Here is a 27,417-nt window from a genome sequence, read left to right on the forward strand (position 1 = left end):
AGCGGGAGTACCGTCTATAACTGCTGCTCTGCGAATGGCTCCGTCGGGTGGATCCGCAATGGCTGGTTGCCAGTGATCAATGCCTGGTGCCATGCTGGGGACCTCGACCTAGGCGAAGAGCATGAGCGGCTTTGACATCAATATCGTGAGTGGCTATAGTGGCTTCTTGGAGTTGGCAACCTCCAGTGCTGTTCGTCCCTGTCCCAGCGGGGCATGCTCTGACCTCAAGGTCTGCGCTCCCTCAATGCGGAGTGGTGCCTCGATTCCCTGCTGCTCGGCACCCAGCCAGACCATCGGATGGGGGTCGACGGGGACCAGTGCGGGCTGTGAGTGGGGTGGTCACTCTGCGGAAAGTGGCGTCGGGAACCATCCCCCGACCATGAACGGTACCATCTGGGTGGCGACTGTGGTGGTCCAAGCATCGGCTTGCCTCTGGATCGGGGAGCTGCTGGGGTCGGTGCAGCCAGTACCAGGAGAGACATTACGTCTCAAGCCGCCTGCAGGGCCTCCGGCATGGAGGGCACCCATATGTGGCCACTGGCATCCAGGGAGGTCGGCTCAGAGTGGGCTGGGCTACTCCGCTCTTCTTTAGTCGGAAGTCACAAGGCCGAGGGGGATCAAGAGCTGCCCAGCACGGGTCTAGTCTCGCCCCAGCATTGCATAAGTGCCTTGACAGAGAAGATCGCTTCTTCATCTTCTTAGAGTATCCCGTGGATGTGGAGTGGTGCTGGCTGGTGGAAGGCATTGCTGGGTCGCCGTGCACCGATGCTACAGTGCTTAGTGCCAACTTGGAGTGGCATAGCAGTGTTGGGGGTCACAGCTGACTCCATCAATATGACTCGGAGCTGTATATTGCGTTCCTCTTTAGTCTGAGGCTTAAATGATCTGCAAATTTTGCAGCGGTTGCTGATGTGGGTCTCCCCAAGACAGCGTAAGCAGCTAGTGTGTGGGTCACTTATGGGCATAGGCATTTTACAAGTGTTGTACAACTTAAAGCCCAGGGCGCGGGCCATGCCCCGACCTGGGCATGGTTCTTCTACTCTATCGATATAATTTTTTTTTTTAAACCACAGGTACTAACTATCTATGACTAAACAACAGTCCAAAAAGGGAAAGCTACAGGAAAGAGCTGGAGCACAGCAGTTCCGAACCACCTTCACTGGTGGCAAGAAGGAACTGAGGGTGGGGGGGAACGCACAGTGCTCCTTATACTGTGCCATGGAGGTGCCACTCTAGGGGTCACTAGGGGCATTCCCCTTAGGTACTGCTAAGGGAAAAAACTTCCGGCACCATTGCACATGGTGAGCACGCATACCTACTGTGGAATGTCCTTGAGCAGTGTTTCTCAAACTGGGGTCGCCGCTTGTGTAGGGAAAGCCCCTGGTGGGCCGGGCTGGTTTGTTTATCTGCCTCATCTGCAGGTTCGGCCATCACGGCTCCCACCGGCCAAGGTTCGCTGCTCCAGGCCAATGGGGGCTGCTGGAAGTGGCGGCCAGTAAGTCTCTCAGCCCCGAGGTAAACAAACTGGCCCGGCCCGCCAGGGGCTTTCCCTACACAAGTGGCAATCACAGTGTGAGAAACACTGCACTTGAGCAATCACTCAAAGAAAAACTACAAGCTTTTACCCTCAGAAGTTGGCTCAAGTAAGGATATTACCTCATCCCCCTTGCCTAACACAATATTAAAATTAATTATTTAAACACCCAAATGAAATAAAAAACTTATGACTCTAGAAGAAACATCAATTTGCCCACATTGTATATATTTAGGTACATGTTTAACATGCTAACATTCAGAAAATACTATGGGCCTAATTCACCACTGTTTTTTTTCAGTTTTACACAGATGTTACTTCACAGATTTCAGTGAAGTTAAACCAGAGTAAACTGGAGAGAGATACAGGTGAATCAGGCCTTGTATACACACAATTCAGATGAGATAATGATGCTCTGAAACTTTGGACCTTTCCCCTTTCCTGCCAGCTGTGCTTCTGAGTTCACTATTTGTATGTTAAATTAGCTTAAAATTGATTTTAACTAGTTAGATTTTACAGTGATTTGAGTTTTGCATACTCAAGGCATCCAGATACGTATCTTTCTGAAAGATAAAGGAAAAAACATGAAGCTTTAATAACCCAGAAAAATATCCATGCACCATTTATGCACACAAAGCAAAAAACCCACTGTTTTAAAGATTATTTCTGCATATTGGATAGTTATGTAATTACTCCGCATCACTCAAATTGGCTGGCTTCCAAAACTGATGATATACCGAATCTATTTGTATTTAGTTTAGACGTAAACCAGGGAGACATAATTTTCACCTTTGTTTTAGCCGCCTTTTGGCTGTTGTAGGAACATTAGCACCATATCCATAGGAAAAGAGAATCCTTTCTGCTTCATCTTCATTTTCCACTGCAAAAAACCAAAAAGATGTATCCAATATTTTAAAAATACTGATCCTAAAAAGAACATAATTATAGTAAAAGAGGAAAAAAAAGTTATTTACCTATTCTGCAACTGCTGTTCTTTAGATATGGGTGCAGATGTGTATTACACTCAGGCGTGCATGTGCCCAGTGTGAAAAAGATGGAGAATGTTGCGCAGCAGTACCCAGTGGGTTACGCATGTGCCCTCTGGCCCTCAAATTCCTTCCTAGGGCTATCTAAGAGCGACACTGCCCTGGCCCCCCGAGTTCCTTTGCACTAGAATCTTGAGTGGAGACTCTAATACAGAGGGTGGAATCCATGTCTGCACCTACATCTCAAAAGACTTCAAAGAGAAACTGCTGAGCTTCAGTTCATCTGCAAATTTGACAACATCAGCTCAGGATTGAACAAAGACTGTGAATGGCTTGCCAACTACAGAACCAGTTTCTCCTCTCTTGGTTTTCACACCTCAACTGCTAGAACAGGGCCTCATCCTCCCTGATTGAACTGACCTCGTTATCTCTAGCCTGCTTACTAGCATATATATACCTGCCCCTGGAAATTTCCACCACATGCATCTGAAGAAGTGGGTATTCACCCACGAAAGCTCATGCTCCAAAACGTCTGTTAGTCTATAAGGTGCCACAGGATTCTTTGCTGCTTTTACACATCCAGACTAACACGGCTACCCCTCTGATAAAAGAACAACAGTTACAAAACAGGTCAGTAACCATTTTTTCTTCTTTGAGTGGTTAGACATGTATTCCACTCAGGTAACTCACAAGCCATAACAGAAGGAGGTGGGACTCAGAGTACTTATACAGCGACTGCAGAACTGTCTTTCCAAAATTTGCATCTGAGCTAGACACGGCACCTAATAGGGTAGTGTCTGGCAAAAGTCATGCATGAAAGACCAGATAATGGCCCTGCAAATGTTCAATACTGACACCTCACTGAGAAAAGTGCCCAAAGCTTCCTGGGTCCTCATCGAGTGAGGCACCAGTCTCTGGGTAACTGTGGCCTGAGCTACCCTATATGCCATTGCAATGTAGGAAGCAATCCATTTGGACATCATCTGTGCAGAAACTGACTAGTCCTTATTTGATCCACATAGGAGACAAAAAGCCAAGGTGATGCACAAAATGGTTTAGTCCTTTCTAGATAGAATACCAAGGAACATCTCACATTTAATGAATGAAGGGGTTGCTCATCTGCATTTTGACTGAGGCTTAGGAAAAAAATACAGGTAAATATATTGTTTGGTTAATGTGAAACTGATTTAGAAAACAATTTAAGGTATGGCCTTCAGGTCACCTTGTCTTTGAAAAACTGACTATATGGAGGCCCCATCATTAGGGCATTCAGTTTACTTACTCTCCTTGTAGATATTGTGGCCATCATGAAGGCTGTTTTTGGCAAAGGAGGGACAGAGAATGAGTTGCTAGGGGCTCAAAAGAAGCTCCCATAAGGACAGCCAGCACAGTATTAAGGTCCCACAACGTAAGTGCTAGTTTTACAGATGTAAAGAGGACAGATAATGCTTTTAAGAAATCTTACTACCATGGAGCTAGAGAAATCTGACTTTCCTTGGACTGGAGGATGGAATGATGAGATCGTCCCCAAGTGGACTCTCAATGAGCTGAGAGAGAGACCTGAAGATTACTAATATGTATCCAAAATGTCCTGAATGCAGGCCAGCACAGTTGAATTCCTCCAGCCAGTGACCAAACCAAAAAATGTTTCAACTTGGCCAAACAGGCAGACCTAGTAGAGGATTTTCTGTTATTAAGTAGGACTTCTTGAACTGCTTCTGAACATCGTCTTTCCTCTTCATCAAATTGTGCAGTATCTACACTGTGAGATGAAGACTGCTGTCATAAACAGATGGTTAAGGGTTAATGTCTCTTTTACCTGTAAAGGGTTAAGAAGCTCAGTGAACCTAGCTGACACCTGACCAGAGGACCAAAAGGGGAACAAGATACTTTCAAATCTTGCTGGAGGGAAGTCTTTGTTTGTGCTGTTTGTTTTGTTCATTGTTCGCTCTTGGGGCTAAGAGGGACCAGACGTACATCCAGGCTTTCCCAATCTTTCTGAATCAGTCTTTCGTGTTTCAAAATTGTAAGTAATAGCCAGGCAAGGCAGATTAGTCTTGTGTTTGTTTTCTTAACTTGTAAATGTGTCTTTTTGCTGGAAGGATTTTTACCTCTGTTTGCTGTAACTTTGAATCTAAGGCTGCGGGGGGGTGGGGGTGTCCCTCTAGTCTATATGAATCTGAGTACCCTGTAAAGCATTTTCCATCCTGATTTTATAGAGATAATTTTTACCTTTTCTTTCTTTAATTAAAAGCTTTCTTTTTAAGAACCTGATTGACTTTTCCGTGTTTTAAAATCCAAGGGATTGAGTCTGAACTCACCAGGGATTGGTGGGGGGAAAGGAGGGGGGATGGTTAATTCCTCTTTGTTTTAAGATCCAAGGACTTTGGATCTGTGTAAGCCTCTCAAGGCAACCCAGGGAGGGGAGAGTCTGGTGGGGGGGGGGGAAAGGAGGGGGATGGTTAATTTCTCCTTGTTTTAAGACCCAAGGGGTTTGGGTCTTGGGTTCCCCAGGGAAGGTTTTGGGGGAACAGAAAGTGTGCCAGACACTATATTCTGGCTGGTGGCAGCGTACCAGAATTAAGCTAGTAATTAAGCTTAAAAGTGTTCATGCAGGTCCCCACTTCTTGAACTCTAAAGTTCAAAGTGGGGGAAAAACCTTGACATGGTGAGCAATTATTGGGATTTCTAGAAACCAAAATCCAGTAGGATTTTTTTTTCTCTCTCCTTCTAGCTGCTTGGAAAGCAGCCTGAGGGCAGAGGTGTTAAGTTTTTAACAAGGGTCTTTGTTAAGAGGAGGCTTCAAGCTTTGAGCCAGCAGACAGCCAGCAAAAGGCATTTACAAGCTGAATTGTCTTTTTTTTTCTTTCTACCTCTCGGATAGAGCTAGTTAGAAAATCTCTGTTAACCAAGCAGCCTGAGCTGAAGCATTCCAGTCAGTAAGCTGCAGAGGTAGTGTGGCCAGCACAAGAAAGCAGAAAAATGAGTGCCAAAGAAATGGCTAGGTTGGATGCAGAAGAAAAAGCCAAAGAGGCTGACCACAGCAGACAGCTAGAGATAAGAGAAAAAGAGATGGAGATGAAAGAAAGAGAGAAAGAGGCTGACCACGGGAGGGCTTTGGAGCTCCAGAGGGAGGCCCACCAGCAGGCCCTGGAATTAGCAAAGGTTAAGCCAAATGTACCAACCAACCCTAACAACCCTTCTTCAGGTACTGTTTCCCATCCCAGAAAATTCTCCACCTACAAGGCAGGTGATGATACTGAGGCCTTCTTAGAAAATTTTGAAAGGACCTGCCATGGGTACAGCATCTTTATAGACCAGTACATGATAGAGCTGAGGCCACAGCTCAGTGGACCGTTAGCAGAGGTGGCGGCTGAAATGCCTAAGGAACACATGAATGATTATGAACTTTTTCAAATCAAGGCCAGAATCAGAATGGGGCTAACACCTGAGCATGCCCGTCGGCGGTTCAGAGCCCTAAGGTGGAAACCAGATGTGACATTTACCCGACACGCCTACCACAGTGGAAAGAATTGGAATGCCTGGATATCAGGAACAAATGTTAAATCTCTGGAAGAGCTGTCCCTCCTAATGCAAATGGAATAATTCTTAGAGGGTGTTCCTGAGGAAATAGAAAGGTACATCCTAGATGGGAAGCCTAAAACTGTAACCGAGGTGGGGGAGATTAGAGCCAGATGGGTGGAAGTGGCAGAAAAGAAAAAAGCTACTAGCAAGGGGAGCGAATATCACAGGGGGCAAACAGAAAATAAACCCAAGACGCCACCTACAACCCAAGGAAAGCCCCAGACACCCTACTGTCCCACCTCACCAGTCTCCAGCAACCCACTTCGACCCAGTGACCAGTCAGCTGGGCGATGTTTCAAATCTAATGAACTGGGACATATAAAGGCCAACTGCCCAAAGAACCCCAACCGAGTGCAGTTCATTACACCACCATCACACCAAAGATCCCCAGGCCCAGATGCCTCTCAAATACCCTCGGAGCAAAGGGAAACCTTGAGAGTGGGCAGAAAGAAGGTTATCGCGTGGAGAGACACCGAGACACAAGTGTCAGCTATCCCCACCAATCCTTAGTGGACCCCAAATTCATCAACCCAGAGGCTCAAGTGACAATTTACCCATTCATGTCAAAATCTGTACACTTGCCTACAGCTGAACTGCCTGTCCAGTAAAAAGGCTGGTCAGGAATGTGGACTTTTGCAGTCTATGACAATTATCCCATCCCCATGCTACTGGGGGAAGACTTGGCCAACCAGGTGAAGCGGGCCAAGAGGGTGGGAATGGTTACACGCAGCCAAGCCAGGCAAGCTTCCAGACCCATGCCTGTTCCTGAGCTGTCCACAAGGGCCCCGTCTGTGTTACCAGAGACCCAGACAGAGGTGGTGGACCCGGATCCCGTGTCAAAGACTGCAACAGCCACAGTGCATCCAGTCTCAGAACTGGACCTGGAAAAGCAACCAGCACCAGAACCGCTGCCAGCACTGACGCCAGTGCTTGCAAACCCATCTCCAACCCCAACGCCAGAGGGCACCAGCGGGCCTGAACTGGCAGAAGCAGCAGACAACCATACCCAAGAGGCTCAGCCAGAGCCTGAAATATCACATAGTGCACCAGCGGAAAGCGGTTCACCATGAATGAACACAACCCCATCACCTACATCGCTTCCAGAGGGACCAAGCCCAAGTCCACAGTCTAAAGAGGAACTGGTGTCTCCAGCCTCAAGGGAACAGTTCCAGACTGAGCAGGAAGCAGATGACAGCCTTCAGAAAGCTTGGGCGGCGGCACGGAGCACCCCACCGCCTCTCAGCTCTTCTAACCGATCCCGGTTTGTTGGAGAACAAGGACTTTTATACAAGGAGACTCTTTCTGGTGGACACCAGGAAGACTGGCATCCTCAAAAACAGTTGGTAGTTCCAACTAAGCTTAACCCATGATCATCCCAGTGGCCATTCTGGGGTGAACAGAACCAAAGACAGGTTGGGGAAGTCCTTCCACTGGGAGGGGATGGGCAAGGACATTGTCAATTATGTCCGGTCTTGTGAGGTGTGCCAAAGAGTGGGAAAGCCCCAAGACCAGGTCAAAGTCCCTCTCCAGCCACTCCCCATAATTGAGGTCCCATTTCAGCGAGTAGCTGTGGATATTTTGGGTCCTTTCCCAAAAAAGACCCCCCGAGGAAAGCAGTACATACTGACTTTCGTGGACTTTGCTACCCGATGGCTAGAAGCAGTAGCTCTAAGCAACACCAGGGCTAAAACTGTGTGCCAGGCCTTAACAGACATTTTTGCCAGGGTAGGTTGGCCCTCTGACATCCTTACAGATTCAGGAACCAATTTCCTGGCAGGGACCATGAAAAACCTGTGGGAAGCTCATGGGGTGAATCACTTGGTTGCCACCCCTTACCACCATCAAACCAATGGCCTGGTGAAGAGGTTTAATGGAACTTTGGGGGCCATGATACGTAAATTCGTAAATGAACACTCCAATGATTGGGACCTAGTGTTGCAGCAGTTGCTTTTTGCCTACAGGGCTGTACCACATCCCAGTTTAGGGTTTTCACCCTTCGAACTTGTGTATGGCCATGAGGTTAAGGGGCCATTACAGTTGGTGAAGCAGCAATGGGAGGGGTTTACGTCTTCTCCAGGAACTAACATTCTAGACTTTGTAAGTAACCTACAAAGCACCTTCTGACACTCTTTAGCCCTTGCTAAAGAAAACCTAAAGAATGCTCAGGAAGAGCAAAAGGCCTGGTATGATAAACATACCAAAGAACGTTCCTTCAAAGTAGGAGACCAGGTTATGGTCTTGAAGGCGCAACAGGCCCATAAGATGGAAGCATCATGGGAAGGGCCATTCACGGTCCAAGAGCGCCTGGGAGCTCTTAACTATCTCATAGCATTTCCCACCTCAACCCTAAAGCCTAAAGTGTACCATGTTAATTCTCTCAAGCCCTTTTATTCCCGAGACTTCAAGGTTTGTCAGTTTTCAGCCCAGGGAGAAGATGACGCTGAGTGGCCTGAAGGTGTCTACTATGAAGGAAAAAGTGACGGTGGCGTGGAAGATGTGAACCTCTCCACAACCTTGGAACGTCTGCAGCAGCAACAGATCAAGAAGCTGTGCACTAGCTTCGCCCCATTGTTCTCAGCCACTCCAGGACGAACTAAACGGGCATTCCATTCCATTGACACAGGTAATGCTCACCCAATTAGAACCCCACTCTACCGAGTGTCTCCTCATGCCCAAGCTGCTATAGAATGGGAGATCCAAAACATGCTACAGATCGGTATAATCCGCCCCTCTACCAGTGCATGGGCATCTCCAGTGGTTCTAGTACCCAAACCAGATAGGGAAATAGGCTTTTGCGTGGACTACCGTAAGCTAAATGCTGTAACTCGTCCCGACAACTATCCAATGCCACGCACCGATGAGCTATTGGAGAAATTGGGATGTGCCCAGTTCATCTCTACAACAGACTTAACCAAGGGGTACTGGCAAGTATCGCTAGATGAACCTGCCAAAGAAAGGTCAGCCTTCATCACACATGCAGGGGTGTATGAATTTAATGTGCTTCCTTTCGGGCTGCAAAATGCACTCGCCACCTTCCAAAGACTTGTAGATGGTCTCCTAGCAGGATTGGGAGAATATGCAGTTGCCTACCTCGATGATGTGGCCATTTTTTCTGATTCATGGGCAGAACACCTAGAACACTTGGAAAAAGTATTTGAGCGCATCAGGCAGGCAGGACTAACTGTTAAGGCTAAAAAGTGTCAGATAGGCCAAAACAGAGTGACTTACCTTGGACACCAGGTGGGCCAAGGAACAATAAACCCCCTACAGGCCAAGGTGGATGCTATCCAAAAGTGGCCTGTCCCAAAGTCAAAGAAACAGGTCCAATCCTTCTTAGGCTTGGCCGGGTACTACAGGCGATTTGTACCACACTACAGCCAAATCGCTGCCCCACTAACAGACCTGACCAAAAAGACCCAGCCAAATGCAGTTAAGTGGACTGATGAGTGTCAGAAGGCCTTTACCCAGCTTACGGCAACATTCATGTCTGACCCAGTGCTAAGGGCCCCAGACTTTGACAAACCATTCCTACTAACCACAGATGCATCTGAGGTGGTGTGGGAGCAGTTTTAATGCAGGAAGGACCGGATCAAAACTTCCATCCTGTCGTGTTTCTCAGCAAGAAACTGTCCGAGAGGGAAAGCCACTGGTGAATCATTGAAAAAGAATGCTACGCCATTGTGTATGCCCTGGAAAAGTTACGCCCATATGTTTGGGGACGGCAGTTCCAGCTACAAACCGACCATGCTGCGCTAAAGTGGCTTCACACTGCCAAGGGAAACAACAAAAAACTGCTTCGATGGAGTTTAGCTCTCCAAGATTTTGATTTTGAAATTCAATACATTTCAGGAGCTTCTAACAACGTAGCTGATGCACTCTCCCGTGAAAGTTTCCCAGAAACAACTGGTTAAAAATTGTCCTTAACATGTGAAAAGTCTTGTAGTTTACATAATTAGTAGTATATATAAAGGTGCATGTGTTTTATTAATCTGTTTATTCTAAAGTTCTAGGAAGAAATCACCACCAGTGTGGTTCCACACTGTCTGAGATTTGGGGGGCGTGTCATAAACAGATGCTTAACGGTTAATGTCTCTTTTACCTGTAAAGGGTTAAGAAGCTCAGTGAACCTGGCTGACACCTGACCAGAGGACCAATAGGGGGACAAGATACTTTCAAATCTTGCTGGAGGGAAGTCTTTGTTTGTGCTGTTTGTTTTGTTCGTTGTTCGCTCTTGGGGCTAAGAGGGACCAGACGTACATCCAGGCTTTCCCAATCTTTCTGAATCAGTCTTTCATGTTTCAAAATTGTAAGTAATAGCCAGGCAAGGCAGATTGGTCTTGTGTTTGTTTTCTTAACTTATAAATGTGTCTTTTTGCTGGAAGGATTTTTACCTCTGTTTGCTGTAACTTTGAATCTAAGGCTGCGGGGGGGGGGGTGTCCCTCTAGTCTATATGAATCTGAGTACCCTGTAAAGCATTTTCCATCCTGATTTTTCAGAGATAATTTTTACCTTTTCTTTCTTTAATTAAAAGCTTTCTTTTTAAGAACCTGATTGATTTTTCCGTGTTTTAAAATCCAAGGGATTGAGTCTGAACTCACCAGGGATTGGTGGGGGGAAAGAAGGGGGGATGGTTAATTCCTTTTTGTTTTAAGATCCAAGGACTTTGGATCTGTGTAAGCCTCTCAAGGCAACCCAGGGAGGGGAGAGACTGTGGGGGAGGGGGAAGGAGGGGGATGGTTAATTTCTCCTTGTTTTAAGACCCAAGGGGTTTGGGTCTTGGGTTCCCCAGGGAAGGTTTTGGGGGAACAGAAAGTGTGCCAGATACTACATTCTGGCTGGTGGCAGCGTACCAGAATTAAGCTAGTAATTAAGCTTAAAAGTGTTCATGCAGGTCCCACTTCTTGAACTCTAAAGTTTAAAGTGGGGAAAAAACCTTGACAACTGCTCACTCTGGATGCCAACTCTGACTGTGGTGTTACGTAAGTACCTTGGGAAGGTGGGTCTCAGAGGTTGAACAGATAGACTAGAAAGATCAGAGAACCAACATTGTCTTAGCCAAGCTGGCACAATGATGATCAGTGTGGGAAGATCCATCTTAAATTTGTGAATATCAGGGATGAGTGGGATCCGGGGAAAGGCATACATGAGCACTGATCCCCAATTCAAATATCAGTTAAAGAGAGTCGCTGAAGAGCAAAACTGACATTTTTTTTGTTATTCATTACGAACAGTTTGAGAGTTGGAATGCCCCATTCTCTGGAGATGGACCTCAGAATGCTGTTCTTCATAGACCACTCGTGATTCTGGGAGAAATTCCTGCTGAGGTTATCAGCCAACTAATTTGGAGCACCCAGGAAGTGTGCGGCTATATGAATGAGGGCATCTTCAGAAGAGCTAAAACTTTACTGCTTCCTGACAGAGCTGGTTGGGGCAGACTTTACCGTGCTTGTACATATAATACATTGCAGTAGTATTGTCAGTAAGTATGTGAATCTCCGTGCCCTTGATCTGACCCAAAAGTCTCAGCACGCATTGCAAATCACTCAAAGCTCCACGATGTTGATGTGAAAGGAGAGTTCCCATTCTGTTCACAAATCTGAATTTTCAATGTACTTAGATGTGTTCCTCTCCCTGCCCCATAACCGCCCTAGTGTGGAGCCATGGGAAACTATAGTCCTGGTCGGTGGAGGACAGGAAAAGGAGACACCTTCACATATATTGTTCTGATCTGCCCACAATGCTAGGGACTCCAGAATCACCAGTGGCACTTGGACAATCCATCCAATGAGAGACAGACCAACTTCAACAAAGTTTGAAGAGGATGAAGGTGCAATCTCAAATGCATGTGGCCTATATCAAAAAGTGAGTCCACAACAAAGAGGAAGAGTAAATCTGCTGCTGTTTGATAAACCTGGGGGATTGATATGATCAGTGCTGAGGCTGATGTTGCTGGTCCTAGACTGAATGACTGCCCAACATACAGTACCAGAGTTGATGGTACAGTGCTTGAATGATCTTGCTTCTCTACAGGAGAGCATGTAGATGGCTCAGCTCTATCCTGAGCACTCCAGGAACCTCAGTGCCACCCAGCACACCTTTTAGAAGAAGAGGAAGAATCTCCTTGAGCCAAGGGCACTACTACTAACATAGACAAAATATCAAGAGAAAACTAGCTGAGAGAACAACAGAAGTGTAAGTTAAGGTACCACATGGAACGATCCGAGTCAAGCCGTGGGCACTGAGAAGGAACTGAAGGGGCTAGGGCAGCGCTACGTTTAAATAGTCCTAAGAGAGGCTACAAGGGCCAGAGGGCATGCAGTGCTCCTACAGGTATTTCTAGGCAATGTTCTCTGACTTCAGTGCATTGGTCACACACAAGTCTGCAACCAAAGAAGAACTGATTAAACCTTTAAGCAATTATGTTTATAATCTCCCTCTCTCTCTCTCTCACTCTCACACACGCTTCACTTTTTACATTTGAAGTAAATGTAGTGCTTATGAAACAAAGAGGAAATGAAAAAGAATTGAAGTCCTTGAGGGGTGAAGTCAACACTTTAGCCACAAATGCACTCATAATTCTAACTTCCTTCACACCACTACTGGGCCAGCATGCCTTAACTTTTTCTGAAGGGTGCAGTCTCCATGCAAATATGATTCTTTGACTCTCTCCTGAAACTGCCAACAAGTATACTAATTAAGACTTTGATGTTAGTGCTTTTGAAGATATAGTTTGTCACAGATTACATATTTTGAAAATGGGTATTTTGGGGTAAGAAACATTTCAGCTACAAAACTCATTTTCTTTCTTTCTCAGCTTCGAAAATAAAACAAACATGCCCTACTAATTATAAAATTCACAGAGAGAGAAAGACCTATTCAGTCCATCCTCCTATAAATGCATGATTATTCTCTGAAATATATTTTTACTAATGCATTGTCCAATCTAGTTTCAGAAGTCTCAAAGTATTATCTTTTGGGTTATTTTATATTGTGTAGTTCATTAATTTAAATGATTTCACATAAAAAATAGTTAATTATTCCTCTTTCACCATCTCATTTGTGATATAAAATAGCAAATAAGTAATTTTAGCTCCAAGAGTGAGCGTTTCTTATTTCTCTGGCAGAATACCATTGCTGCAACATGCAATAGTATAATTACACACTCTAAGTAGAACTATGTGCACAGAATGTACAGGACAAAATATTGGCAACAGCATCTCAGATCTGAATGCAGGGAAAAAAAAAGATCTAATCTATTATCTCAAGGCTCAGCTATTATTGACAAACTAAGAACATATAAAGCTTTCTCTTAAACATATGATGATATAAATTATACCTACACCAATACTTTTATTAGTAAACTAAATTATAACAGAAACAAGTCCAATATTACATTGAATTTTAACTTTTTAAAAGCAAAGAAAATAAAGCTAAAGCAATCTATTTAGAGTTAGATAACTCAGTAATCTGAAAACATATTTCTAAGGATTTAAAACCAAATGAAAATTGCTTTAAAAAGCTGGATTTTTTATAGTCGAAGGGTACAAGATGTATGCACCTACAAAAATTAAAATCGGGTTAACATAGGGCATACTCCCTGACACACTACAAATGTAATTTTTTCTAGAGCAGGTTACTCCTTTCAATAGCATTGTGACAAATACAATCAACATGGGATGGGGTTTACATCTAAATATGGGAGTAACTATATTTTGCAGATACAGACTAACATGGCTGCTACTCTGAAATATATGCACAGTTGTTATGTACTAGGAAATCCCATTGCTGCTAACATATACCTACTGTGTAAGCAGCAAGACTGTTGTTATCCCAGCCAGCTTGTGTCTCACCCTGCTCTTCCATATTGTTTGTATTTGATACAATGCTATTAAAAGGGGTAGCTTGGGGAAAACATCATAACTTAGACAAATCTCCAGGTCCTAGGGACCTCTCCAACTCCCAGATACCACGGGATCAGGAGGATGCAAAGATGGCTTAAAGCCACCTTAAACCCTCTCCTCCCACTGGACTGCAAGTTCTGTGCTGGGCCTCTTAGCCTATGTCTACACAGCAAAGAAAAATCTGTGGTTGGACTGTGCCAGACAATTCAGGCTTTCAGGGCTGTTTCATTTCTGTGTAGACTTCAGACTCGGTGGGGAGCCCAAACACTGGGACCCTCCCACCCCACAGGGTCCTATAGCCCAAGCTCTAGCCTGAAAGTCTACACAGCAATAAAACAGCCCAGCAGCCTGAGCCCTGCAAGCCCGAGTCAGCTAGCACAGGCCAGCCGAGGGTGTCTAGTTATTGTGTAGACATACCCTTAGAGGATCAGCACAGAACCTCACCCTATTTGTTCAGATATGTAGGCAAAGGCTATCTATATGTAGGGCCTGGCAGGCAAAGACACAAAGTTTGAACTTGATTCAGGCAATGAGCCAAGACTAATGCTCATTGAGCTAAAACATGCTTGTTTTACTGTTATCTTATCCCCATCCTCCATCCCCCATACTGTTTTTGCCCCTATTGTGATCAATTGCATTGGACACAGTAAGCTCACTGGGGTAGGGACAGTCTTTTAAGTTAATGTTTGTACTATGCTTAGCACAAAATGGCCCCATCATAAGAATGACATTCACAACACTGATATCTCATCCACTCAAACGTCCACTCCCCCCTAATCATCCAAACAATCTAAAACCAAAAATATCCCAGTATAGTCTTAACCCCAAAAAAGATGACCCAGACATTCCAAGTGATTTCACTACTGCTATTTATGTGGAAAGCACTCAGTTATTATGACAAATAGTACAAATGCCTAAAACAGACAGATCCATGACTAGGCCATTACAGACTATTGTTGTATTAATAAATGAAACATAATGAGGAGTCAATGAAGTGATAGTAATAATCACATTTCAATAGTCTCTTCCACATGCACATGCTCTGCAGAGAAAAAATGTCAATATTATTTGATACAAGCCATTTCACTTGCGTAAATATATCATTTCTTACAAGGACAAAGATAGCATACAAGAGTAAAGGCCTTATTAGTCAACCCTCCCTTCTCATCCCCTCCAAAAAAGTATAGCTTTTCAAAGTAAAGAGATTCAGAGTGGCCCCAGAATTCAAAGGATGAAATCTTGGCCCCACTGAAGTTAATGGTAAAATCTCATTTCAATGGAGCCAGGATTTAATTCTAAATCTTTTGTTTCATATTGCTCTGGGAAGCAGATTACAAGATTTCTATGGCACACAAATGAATGATCCAAATATTAATGTTCAGAACTTTAAAAATAATGAACATGTTTTCTTCAAATGGGTTGTTTTTGCTTCTTTGGTTATTTGAATTAAAATGCCAAGATTTCAGTTGTAATATACAGGGAACGTTTGTCCTTCCTCCTCCTCACATGTTTTTAAACAATAGCAGGCTCAATATTGTCCCCTTTAATTTTCCCCAAAAGATCACCATTTTGTTGAGACCAAGCATGGAAGATTTCAGCCATAGAGAGATCTATTTAAAAAACTTACAATCAACTGGAGGAGGTTGGTTTAAAATGAATATAACTATAATTATAGCTGCCACTACCTCAGAAGCTATAACAGTAAAGAATACCAATAATTAATTTCAAAAGAATGCAGTGTCCTCATTTTCATCATCATTAGATTCACTCAAATCTTTTTTTTAAAAAAATAAGAAAACAATGGTAGATATTAAGTAACAGTAAAAATAGGCATGATAAAATAATAATTTGTATTACAATTCTTTCCTTTTTAAAAACTGAACAACAGTTCAATAGTAAACCAATTTTTTCAAAAAGTCTTGTATTGCAAGCATACAATTTTAAGGTTTAATTATAATTCATTACAATATTTATCAAGTAGCTAATACTTTCAATTCCAGCAACAGATCTTTTACCTGCTAAACACCAGATGAAATAAGAAAGTTTGCAGGCATAAGGAAGAAACCCTTCTAAACTATGATTCTCTCTTTGGGAAAATTCTCCATTATCCTAATGAGGATGGAAGTCCAAACAATTCTAAATGTATCTGATGTTGACACATAAATATCCCTCCAGAAGAACAACACATGCATTTCCAATAGCATGTGTTTATATTACTGTCAGTAGCATATATCAAATATACATTAATAAAAGTTATATTGGGTCAAAATTAGACAGCCATGCCAGATTCCAGGTACAGCTACTTGTAAAGTTTCAAACAATATCCACGTCTTAGTTGCTGAAAGCACCTCAGCCCAATCCAAGGCATCTTTATAACCTCATACTCTTTTGTGAGCTGTTATTTACACGTAAAATTTAACATCCTTTTGCAAAATTCCTTTGTTATACTTAAGTGAATATACCATCGGTCTATCTCATTTTAATGACATGTAGTCCCTAAATGGAACCTCAAATAGAATCCTTGTTCTGGATTTTTCTGGGTGAAAGGAAGGCAGGTAGAAGGTGGGAGATGGATCAGAATCCTTGAATATGCCTTTCAACCTTAGGGCCTGATCCTTCAACAAGTGCATTTCAGGGCGCCACATGGACTCCATGATGTACTTAAAACACAGTGAGTTTCAGGTGGAAACAGGAACTAAGACCTTGATCCTGCAACTGAAAGGGGCCTGTTTTCTGGATCCAGTCTGGATATGAACCAAGATAGTTGAAATCTCATGAAAAGAAATGACCTCACAAAGATTTCATCAGGTAAAATGGGAGATCTTGTTATTTTTGCCACTTTGGGCAAACATCTTTCAAAAATAGTTTATAAGATTTCTACACTGTCAAACTTGAACTCTAGTCATGGTTTTATCTTGAACCAAAATTTTGAATCCTCATCAGTGCCTAATACATATCTGGCTCTAGCTTTCCTGGACCATACCTAATTAATATTAATCATTCATTGAATTAAAACCAAATTATATTTATATATTGTATTGGAGAACCATGGATTGGGCTTTATCATGTTAGATCGGGGTGGGCAAACTTTTTGGCCCGAGGGCCACATCCGGGTTACACAACCGTATGGAGGGCCGGGTAGGGAAGGCTGTGCCTCCCCAAACAGTCTAGCCCCTACCCGCTATTTGCCCCCTCTCACTTCTCCCCACCCAACTGCCCTCTCAGAACCCCCAACCCATCCACCTCCCTTGCTCCTTTTTCCCTGACCGCCCCTTCCCTGAACCCTTGCCCTCTATCCAACCCTCTGCTCCCAGTCCCCTGACTGCCCCAACCCCTATCCACACCCCCGCCCCCTGACAGCCCCTCTGGGACTCCCATCCCCTATCCAACCACCCTCTGCTCCTCGTCCCCTGACCACCCCCTGCTGGAACCCCTTGCCCCTAACTGCCCCCCAAAAAACCCCACCTCCTTATCGAAACCCCCCCCCGCTCCCTGTCCCCTGACTGACCTCCCAACCCCTATCCATATCCCCGCCCCCGACAGGCTCCCCAGGACTCCCACTCCTCCCTGCTCCCCATCCCCTGACCGTGCCCCCCAGAACCTCTGCCTCACCCAACCGCCCCCTCCTCCATGACTGCTCTCCAGGACCCCCCGCCCCGTTACCAGCAGCAGGAGCTTGCAGTCACAACACCCGGGCAGAGCCAGCTGAGCTCCCCATGCTGCTCAGCGGCAGTGTGGCTGCGGGGGAGGGACCGGGCAGGACAGCCTCACAGGCTGGATGTGGCTCATGGGCCGTAGTTTGCCCACATCTGTGTTAGATGCTATATACATATGTAATAAAAAAAGACAGTGCATGTCCCATACACCTAACAATCAAAGAGTACAATAAGAAACAAAAGGTGGAGAGAGTAATATGGTAACAGTGGGATGATTGTTTGGTATAATAAGGAGTGCTTAACATTTAGCACAAGTATATAAGTATATAAATTTATAATATTTAGTACAGATGTTTAAGATGCAATAAATATTTTTAATATAAAATGCAATAATTTTTTCAATACACACTATGTAATTTGTACCCAAAGGATTTATTGCACCTTGAATCTCTACCTAAAAAGGCTTGTGCTAAATATTATATATCATCACAAACAATGCAACTTTTATAAGAACACCAGTACCACCAGAAAAAATAGTATAATTTGGGTCCAAACTTACTTTCTGCAGTTTGCATTATTATCTCATCAAGTTCTTTTTCCAATTTTTCATAAGTGTCTAGCTTTGCCTGATGCTCAGAATTCTGTGCCTGAAGTTCAGTAATGCGTGTCTCACTAGATGCTTGAAGGCTATAAAACTCCTTAGTGAGAACCTGAGAGAATGAACAACAGAACAAATGCAAAGATTGGGATTGTAAGATATTTTTGAGGGAGGCGAAAAAACGTATGTGAAAGATTCGGTAGTCTAATATTTAAAGATAACAGATTTTCAGTGTTTATTGAAAAGTCCAATTTAACGTGTCATTCAGAAAAGGGAAAAAATCTTTTTAACAGCAGATATTCTCTAAATATACTATTTTGGACAGATCTACTCTCTTGAGTTATGTGCCATGCAACAAGACATCTGACAGCTCTTTAAAGCTCTAGTGATTTCATGAGCCTCTACTTGAGGACACAACCAAAATCCTCATGGGAGGAGAATCAAGAAAAAAGGATAAGGGGAGGGGGGGAAAGTGTTTAATACTGTACACAGGATTTTAAATAATGGAAGGTATTTGTTTTGTTGTTTACTTTGATTAGTTCAAGGGACTTCTTTAATAAAAGGATAAATGCATAATTTTCACAATTTGATATTTATAATGCACTTATTTCCTATAAATATAGAGAACTAAATATTAATATCAGACGGGCAGCCGTGTTAGTCTGGATCTGTAAAAGCAGCAAAGAATCCTGTGGCACCTTATAGACTAACAGACGTTTTGGAGCATGAGCTTTCGTGGTTCAATACCCACTTCGTCATGCATCTGACGAAGTGGGTATTCACCCACGAAAGCTCATGCTCCAAAACATCTGTTAGTCTATAAGGTGCCACAGGACTCTTTGCTGCTTTTAAATATTAATACATTAACAACATTCAAGACTAGCAAAAATAATTAACACAATAGGCTGAGGACTTAAATAAAAATAAGCACATACTCAATTCAAAGTAGAAGCTGTAAATGCAAATGTGAGAATCTTAAAAGCAAAAACAGGTGAGCTAGAATGCCTGGAAATGGAAAAAGACCCTGACAAAAGAAACGTTTCTAAAACAAAGTGGAATGACAAAAACCAGTGTAACTCTTTAATATCTAGCTATATACTATACAGTAAGGAGAAAATAGTTGGAATAAGTGGGGGTGTACACAGGATATGGAGATTACTTACTTGTAACCAAAGTCCTTCAAGATGGACTCTGCATATTCATATCTTGGCACATGTTAACAGGTGCCAGTGAACAGTGCAACCTTCTACTAGTAGTGCCTAATAGATAGCTTACATGCCCCCTTCCCATCCCTCCTCTCAATGCCCAAGCACGTAGAACCAATCTACCAAACTGGGCACCTAATTTAACCATGTTATCTAATGGATGTTTAATTATATGTATTGAACTTCCCATGGCTGAGTTACAAATTTCAATTAGCAGGACCTGTCTTGCACTGCCTCATCCATCTAGATAATATCTGCGTGGAAATGGGGTTCCCAGTTACCCACATATGAATCAAAATTTGTGTGAAAATCTAAAATCCTTGGTCCTATCTAAATATAACAATCTTTTTTCATCCAAACAGTGTAACTTGGATTCGCTCTTATTTGAATGAGATCTGGGAAAAAACGCTGAAAGAGTAACAGATTAATTGACATGGAAATTGGAAATTATTTTTGGTATGAATCTGGGATGTGAGGGAAGAACTATATACTCTATGATGTATATACTCAATCATAAGCCGGTTTGTTTATAAGCCGACCCCACCCCCAAGATGGATAAGTAAAAATGGAAAATTTTTATAATCCATTCATAAGCCGACTCTGTAATTCAGGAGTCGGCAAACTTTGGCTCCCGGGCCATCAGGATAAGTCGCTGATGGGCTGAGATGGTTTGTTTAGCTCAAGCATCCGCAGGCACGAAGGTAAACTTAAGTGTCCCAACGCTCCAGCTGCTTATCCTGACAGGCTGGTACAGCAACTGGTGGGGAAATATTTTTGCAGGGGGGGGAGAAGCTGGGAGCCAGAGGAGTAACCCCTGTCACCACCCCCCACATGACCCCACCCCTAACCCGGGACCCCCACACTCTCCCCATTCCATCCGTTCCCACCTTATCTGGGGAGGGCCAAGGGAGGATGTCTCTAACCTGGTTGGAGCTGCTCCGCCAGGCTGGACAGCGCAGCTGCAGTCTGCTCTGGTGGGCCAGACCGGGCGGCGCGGACGCAGCATGTTCCAGTGGGCTGGGCCGGGCGGCACAACTGCAGCGTGCTCCAGTGGCCGAGTGGCGCGACCACAGCCTGCTCTGGCTTCAGCCTGCCAGCCCTGGAACTGCAGCTGCTTCGGAGGCAGGGGGGAGAGCAACGTAGCCAGAAGCAGAGAGACTCTGGCCCTGCCTCTTCCCTTCTGTCTCTGCTGGCTGTGCTGCCACTCCTTGCTCCCTCTGCTGAGGGGAGGGGCTGTGTCCCACCTCTCCCTCTTTATGCTCATTCATAAGCTGACCCCCTTCTCTGGTGCTTCCCTTTTTTACTAAAAAAAATTCAGCTTATGAATGAGTATATATGGTACTTTGTTTTTATAAAAATTCAGAAATGGAGGGTCAGACATTAAGACATGAAGTTCACTACCTCTCCTGGTTGATGTTCTTGGTTTAATAAATGCAGGCTTAATTGACAGATTAAGCACAAAAAAAAGAAGATAAAGGCTTCAAGTGTGAAGACATAAGCTATGGTAGTATTGTACTAAGTTCAAAACCCATGGAGTAATAAGTTCTCTCAGCAGGGAATTCAAATTTAGTAAACCTTTGGGGAAAAAAATTCTTAATATCGTGCAAGAATATATTATTACCATCTATTTGCATATGAAAAGCTGTGATTGCAGCTAAATGCACTCATAGTGATGCAACAGATAAATCCTTATCTTCCAGAAACAGCAAATACTCCAGTATTGATTGAATAGGAGCTGATACAGAATCAATACCCTAATCAGATATACAGTAAAAATCTTTTCTATTTAAAATCATAACATTTTGTAGTTGATTGTCTTCTAGCATTAAGTAAAACATGTATATCTACAGAGTAAGATTTCTCTAGTTTTGTCAGAGCCCTATTGCCCACTGTAGTATTACTGTGGCTTTAAGAGAATTAATAGCATCTTCAGGTATGGGAGCTGACAGCTGGAGGAGGCAGTTGGTTTTAGGCTAGACTGACTGACCTGAGTTAAGATGCAAGATTAAATATGTTAATTATGATCTAATAAAGACTGTTGTTAAGTTACTAGCAATGAATTATTATTAAGCTAGTGGATTACTTCAATATAAAACAACACACTCATGCTGTCAGATGCAAGGAAAGCAGCTCCAAATGGTATTTCCCCGGCTGCTGTGACAGAAGGTCCAGTGAAGCTTCTGTAGTATTCCTTGGAAAGAAGGAGCAAGCTTGTTTACACCACTGTTGCCTCTGGCCATGCTAGGGTGATAAGCATCATCTTGACTGAATCCTGTCTGATCTTTTTCACAACCTTCAACATTAAAGGAAATAGTGGGGAAGCATACATTAGCTCTGTGCTCCAATGGAGGAGAAATGCATCTGTTAGAGACTGTGTATCCATGTCCACCCTTGAACAAAAATAATGGTCCTTTGTGTGTTGATCCTTGCGGCAAATAAATCTATTTTTGGAGTACCCCAAAGAGCAAATATATATTGACTCAGAATCTTTCATGGATAATTCATGCAACTGGGAAGAGTCTCTGATTAGTCGGTCTGCTAACTAGTTGAGGGATCCTGTCAGACGCAGAGCTACAGGATAAAATCTTGTTCAGTATACATCTATCCCAGAGCTTCATTGCCTCCCTGCAAAACTGCCAGGACCAGACTCTTCCACCCCATTTATTTACATAGTATATCTCTGCCATATTGTCCATGGTCACTTGAACCACAGATCCTTGTATCTGAGGAAGGAATTATCTGAATGTCAACTGAATTGCTCTTAACTCTAGAATTCTGATATGAAGATGACATTCCTGTTGATTCCAGAGACCCTTGTTAAAACTGTGTTCAGGTGTGCACTCTGGCCTGTTTTTGAGGAGCCTGTTGTAACCATTATGGACAGGGAGGAAGGACTGAACATCATTCTTCTTAGTACATGACCCTGATCCATACATCTATGGATTTCTCTGAAATGGTAAGTCCATGTTGCTTACTGCCTGCCTGAAGTTCTTTGCTAAACAATGCTGAAGAGGTCTCATCCCTTGTTCTGCATAAGGCACGACATAGGTGATTGATGCCTTAAGACACTGTAGGGACAGAAAAAACTTTAGACTCTAAAATAGAGACTGAATCATATTTTATCTTCAGGAATTTCCCTTGTCCTTTTGGAGTTGAGAAACTATCCCATGAACAGAATTTTGTGAGGGGGACAATAGGGATTTTTTTTCCTATTCATGAAAAACCCCAAACTTTGGAACAGAGAGCACGTGAATTAGCTGATGCCTTTTAGTTCATCTTTGGGGGCTGCTTTAGGAGCCAATTGTTTAAAAACAGAAAAAAAAAACCCCAACCAACCCTTGTCTTCCCAGAAAAGCCACCACTACACAATGGCATTTTGTATAGATTCAGGGTGCCAATGAAAAGCCAAAGAGGAGCACGTTGTATTGGAAATGGTCTGCCCTATGGCATAATTAAGGTACTTCCTATGTGACAGTCTTACATTGAAATATAAAGGTAAGCTTCTTTGAGATCCAGAGCAGTAAACCAGTCTAGATACAACAGGGAAGGGATAATGGATCCTAGAGTTATCATTCCGAAGCAAGTCCTTCGAATGTACTTGTTTAGCTTCCTCAGATCCAAGATCAGACAAAGACCTCAATTCTTTCTGTGGAATTAGGGAACAATGGGAGAAGAACCTCAGATTCCTGAGATTTACTGAAACTTCTCTTATTGCTTCTTCCCTTAATAGAGAGTTGGTTTCCGTTATTGACTCTGATTCATGAGAAGGATCCCTGAAAAGGGGAAGAGGGGAGGTTGGTTTGGAGGGAAGGTGTCAAACTTTATGGTATATCCATCCTTTATAGTGTCCAAATACCATCAGTCTGTGGTGATCTTTAGCCAGTTGATTTAACATTGGCCTTAAAGGTTGCCAAATGTCTAGGAAACAGATTTTAAGGCTGGTGTGCTGCTCGTCTATTGTATGTCAAACCCATGGTAAAGAAGGTAAAGAAATAATTGAAGACTAATTACTTTGTCTCATCCTGGATTTAAAGTGGCATCTTTTATACCACTCAATAGAAGATGATTGCTGTTGTAGCTGCTGGTAGTGTCATCTGCCTATGTTGAAAGAGGAGAAAGAAGTAAAATAAGATGGAGAATAGTGTCTCTGACATCTGAAAACAGATACAGGAATTCTCTTCCTGAAAGGTGGCAAGAGATCCTAAGATCAAGTTGTTGATCTTGTCTCTTTCATGTTTTCTAAAATTTCCCCTGTTTTTCAACTGAAAAGTCCATCCCTCTGAAACAGAAGCTCCTCAACTTTTGACTTCCTTTCATGGAGAAGAGGAGCATAGCCATGCATATCTCTGGAGTGTTATTGCTGTTACTACTCATCTTGAGGATACATCTGAGATATCAAAGAACACTCTCAGTGCATGCTTAGCAACATTTTGGCGTTCCTTAATGAGACAGTCTGCAGGGTTTGTTGGAGAGATTCTTGATAAACAGAGAAATTTTGTTCCAAAGGTAAAACTGATATCTGGCCATTATGGTTAGGTAGTTAGCTGTTCACATGTTGGAAGATGAAGACACCAGGTTTCCTTCCTAAATAATGTGGCCTTTTCCCTTCTCTATCACTGAGAGTAGAACACAAATATCCCAATCTTGACCTTTGCATTGTTGTAGCCACCGATAGAGAATTAAGAGGAGCATGTACATGGAAACAAGAAAATCCTTCATACGGAATGTGATACAGCTCATCTGCCTTTCTAGCAAATGGTTGACAGAAAGATGGAGTAGTCCATATTGATTTTGGCTGCCAGAGACCCTCCAGCAAGAGATGAGAAAATTTGCTTGTAAAGGTATTTCCCAGGATATCAAAAACAGGCTGAGAAGATTCCTCCACTGAAACCAAAGATAATTTTAAAGTAGAAACCAATTTGCTGATTAACTCTTGAAATCAGACAGCATCCTCAGATGGTGAAGAAGATGAGATTACTCTGAAGTTTTCATCTGCAAAGAATTTGCCTGCAGGTTCTTGTTCGTGATGTGGAGGTATCATATTTCCTTGTTCATCATCTAGAATATTTTGTATCAGAGTAACAGACTTCTCTCCTGTCATCAGATCTGTTGATACAGGAGCCATGAATGACATAATGAACAACAGTAACTAACACTAAAACTAACTGTGGCACCTTGTATCCAAGGTTTACCCCTTTTATATGCTTATGATATATTTTGTGCAAAGCATGCTTTGTGAGGTATCATTTGAAAACTCATAATCTGCTGAACATCATTGTCCTGTTAAAATATGTGTAACATCACTGCGTGTAAAATTATGAGATTCTGCTATACGATTGTTGTTGAAATATGCTGTAGTTCTGGGTAACACCTAGACTAATTTCTCAAAGACAAAGGCACACTCACATGCCAGCGAGGTGCTAAAAGGCCATTACCTGCTTAATTGGAGATTCACCAGCAGGGAAGTTTTAAACAAGAAATTTATAATTCACCTGAAAGATAGTTGGCATGTACTCAATGTAACTGCCTCACCCCATGACCCAGCAAAGACTTTTCCTTTCAGAGTATAAGACAGGAGAAAAATGCTTCCCCCCTCACCTCTCCTCCTTGTATTGCTCTGCTCATAACATCAAGGAATACCTGAAGAACACTGAATGAACGGGAGTGGTCCCAGTCTGAAAGGAAATTCAGCCTGTAAACTGTCTGCAGCATCTGGTGTGGTGAGAATGATGTTTGTTTCAAATCGTATTTAGCTTGGTAAATTTTAGGGATTAGATTGGGTTTTATCTTTCTATTTTTTTTGTAATCAATTCTGCCTTATCATTTATAAATTTAAAATCTATCTTTCTCTAGTCGAGAAACATGTTTATTGTTTTATCTAAACCAGTGTGTTTGGTTGAAGTATTTGGGAGGCCTCCACTTGAGACAATAACACTGGTGCACACTCATTATCCTTTGTTGGAATGACAGGCTAATTTATGAACCTGTACAGTCCAGTGGGCTACTGAACAGTACAAGATGCATATTTTTGGGTGACAAGGCTGGGACTGAGGGATATGGTGGAGTCAGCCTGCATCTATTCATGAATGGCTGGGCATAGCATTTACGTATTCAGCTGGGAATGACTTTACATGCGGATAGCTCTGAGTGAGGAGAGCCTGGAGGGACTTGCTGTACACTAGCAAAGCAATGTAAAAGGCAACCTTGGCTGGAGAGTTAAACGGACACAGCAGTTCAGCAGTCCAGGTTGTAGCCTGGGGAATATCACACTAACTACTACCTATCCAATTATTAAAACAACGAACAAGGCACTTAGTTAACTGTCTAAAAGACCTTTAATCTGAAGAAGGATCACATCCATCCATGGTCAGTGACAACCACTGCCATGCCCCTTTTTATAGCCTCAACCTCAGAATGTGCTCAGATACTGGGGCTAAGGAGGGAGGCATGAAAGTGATCTAATAGGCACTACTATTAGAAGGCTGCACCATTCAACAGCACTGACTGGCACATATCCCAAGAGTGGGAATATGCAGAAGGCACTCAAAGAAGGGCTAGAAGATTCCACAGAATCTAAAGAGATAAAATTGTGAGTGGAGAGGACAATTCAGTTGAATCTGTATGGATATAAAACCCAGGTTTCAGAAATACATGAGTAACATGTAAGGTTATAATACTAGCATAATGATCAGAAAAGGAATACTGTGTGCACAATCTTGAGAGCACTCAAAGAGGTAACAAAGTCTAATATAACAATGACAAACAGGGGACTTCAATTACAACAACATAAAATGGTCAAATGTCACAACTGGACAAGCCAAAAAAAGCAATTTTCTCAACACCTTAAAGATGAATTCTTGGAAAAGCAAGTTCTAGAGCACACAAGAGGAGAAGCTTTTCTCCACTTAGGCCTAAGTAACAAAAGGAGTGGTTCAAGAAGTTACGTGATCACAACATAGTTTGTGATCACAACATAGTTTAAGTTCACCATCTTCAGGGAGGAAAGGTACTGAAAGGAACCAAAAACTAGTACAATGCCATTAAATTTTAGAAAGTGGGATTAAAGAAAAGGGAAGCTACTCATGAAGGCCCTCAAGTCAAAAGCATAATATGATATGATCTGGAGACCAAATAACACCGCGGGGCACAGATTATCCAATAAGTTCCTGGACTGCATTGCAGACAACTTTTTATTTCAGAAAGTTGAAAAAGCTACTGGGGGGAGGCTGTTCTAGACTTGATTTTAACAAATAGGGAGGAACTTGTTGAGAATTTGAAAGTAGAAGGAAGCTTGGGTGAAAGTGATCATGAAATCATAGAATTTGCAATTCTAAGGAAGGGTAGAAGGGAGTACAGCAGAACAGAGACAATGGATTTCAGGAAGGCAGATTTTGGTAAGCTCAGAGAGCTGATAGGTAAGGTCCCATGGGAATCAAGACTGAGGGGAAAAACAACTGAGGAGAGTTGGCAGTTTTTCAAAGGGACACTATTAAGGGCCCAAAAGCAAGTTATTCCGATGGTTAAGAAAGATAGAAAATGTGGCAAAAGACCACCTTGGCTTAACCACGAGATCTTGCGTGACCTACAAAATAAAAAGGCATCATATAAAAAATGGAAACTAGGTCAGGTTACAAAGGATGAATATAGGCAAATAACACAGGAATGCAGAGGCAAGATTAGAAAGGCAAAGGCACAAAATGAACTCAAACTAGCTATAGGAATAAAGGGAAACAAGAAGACTTTTTATCAATACATTAGAAGCAAGAGGAAGACCAAGGACAGGATAGGCCCACTGCTCAGTGAGGAGAGGGAAACAGTAACGGGAGACTTGGAAATGGCAGAGATGCTTAATGACTTTTTTGTTTCGGTCTTCACTGAGAAGTCTGAAGGAATGTCTAATATAGTGAATGCTTACGGGAAGAGGGTAGGTTTAGATGATAAAATAAAAAAA

The 27,417-nt window shown here is 42.9% G+C and overlaps 1 protein-coding gene across 2 annotated transcripts in view; it reads right to left on the reverse strand.

The window, feature by feature from the left end:
- Window positions 1-27,417, reverse strand: part of PIBF1 (progesterone immunomodulatory binding factor 1) — a 194,208-nt gene that overhangs the window by 65,551 nt on the left and 101,240 nt on the right. For both annotated transcript variants that reach the window (XM_050948385.1, XM_050948386.1), the window contains 2 exons: window positions 18,223-18,373; window positions 2,324-2,414 (listed from right to left, as the gene is read on the reverse strand). In XM_050948385.1, coding sequence (XP_050804342.1) covers window positions 2,324-2,414; window positions 18,223-18,373 — 242 coding nt within the window. The remainder of the gene's footprint in view (window positions 1-2,323; window positions 2,415-18,222; window positions 18,374-27,417) is intronic.

The sequence above is a fragment of the Gopherus flavomarginatus genome, chromosome 1 (genome assembly GCF_025201925.1).
Source record: "Gopherus flavomarginatus isolate rGopFla2 chromosome 1, rGopFla2.mat.asm, whole genome shotgun sequence".
Lineage (NCBI taxonomy): Eukaryota > Metazoa > Chordata > Testudines > Testudinidae > Gopherus > Gopherus flavomarginatus.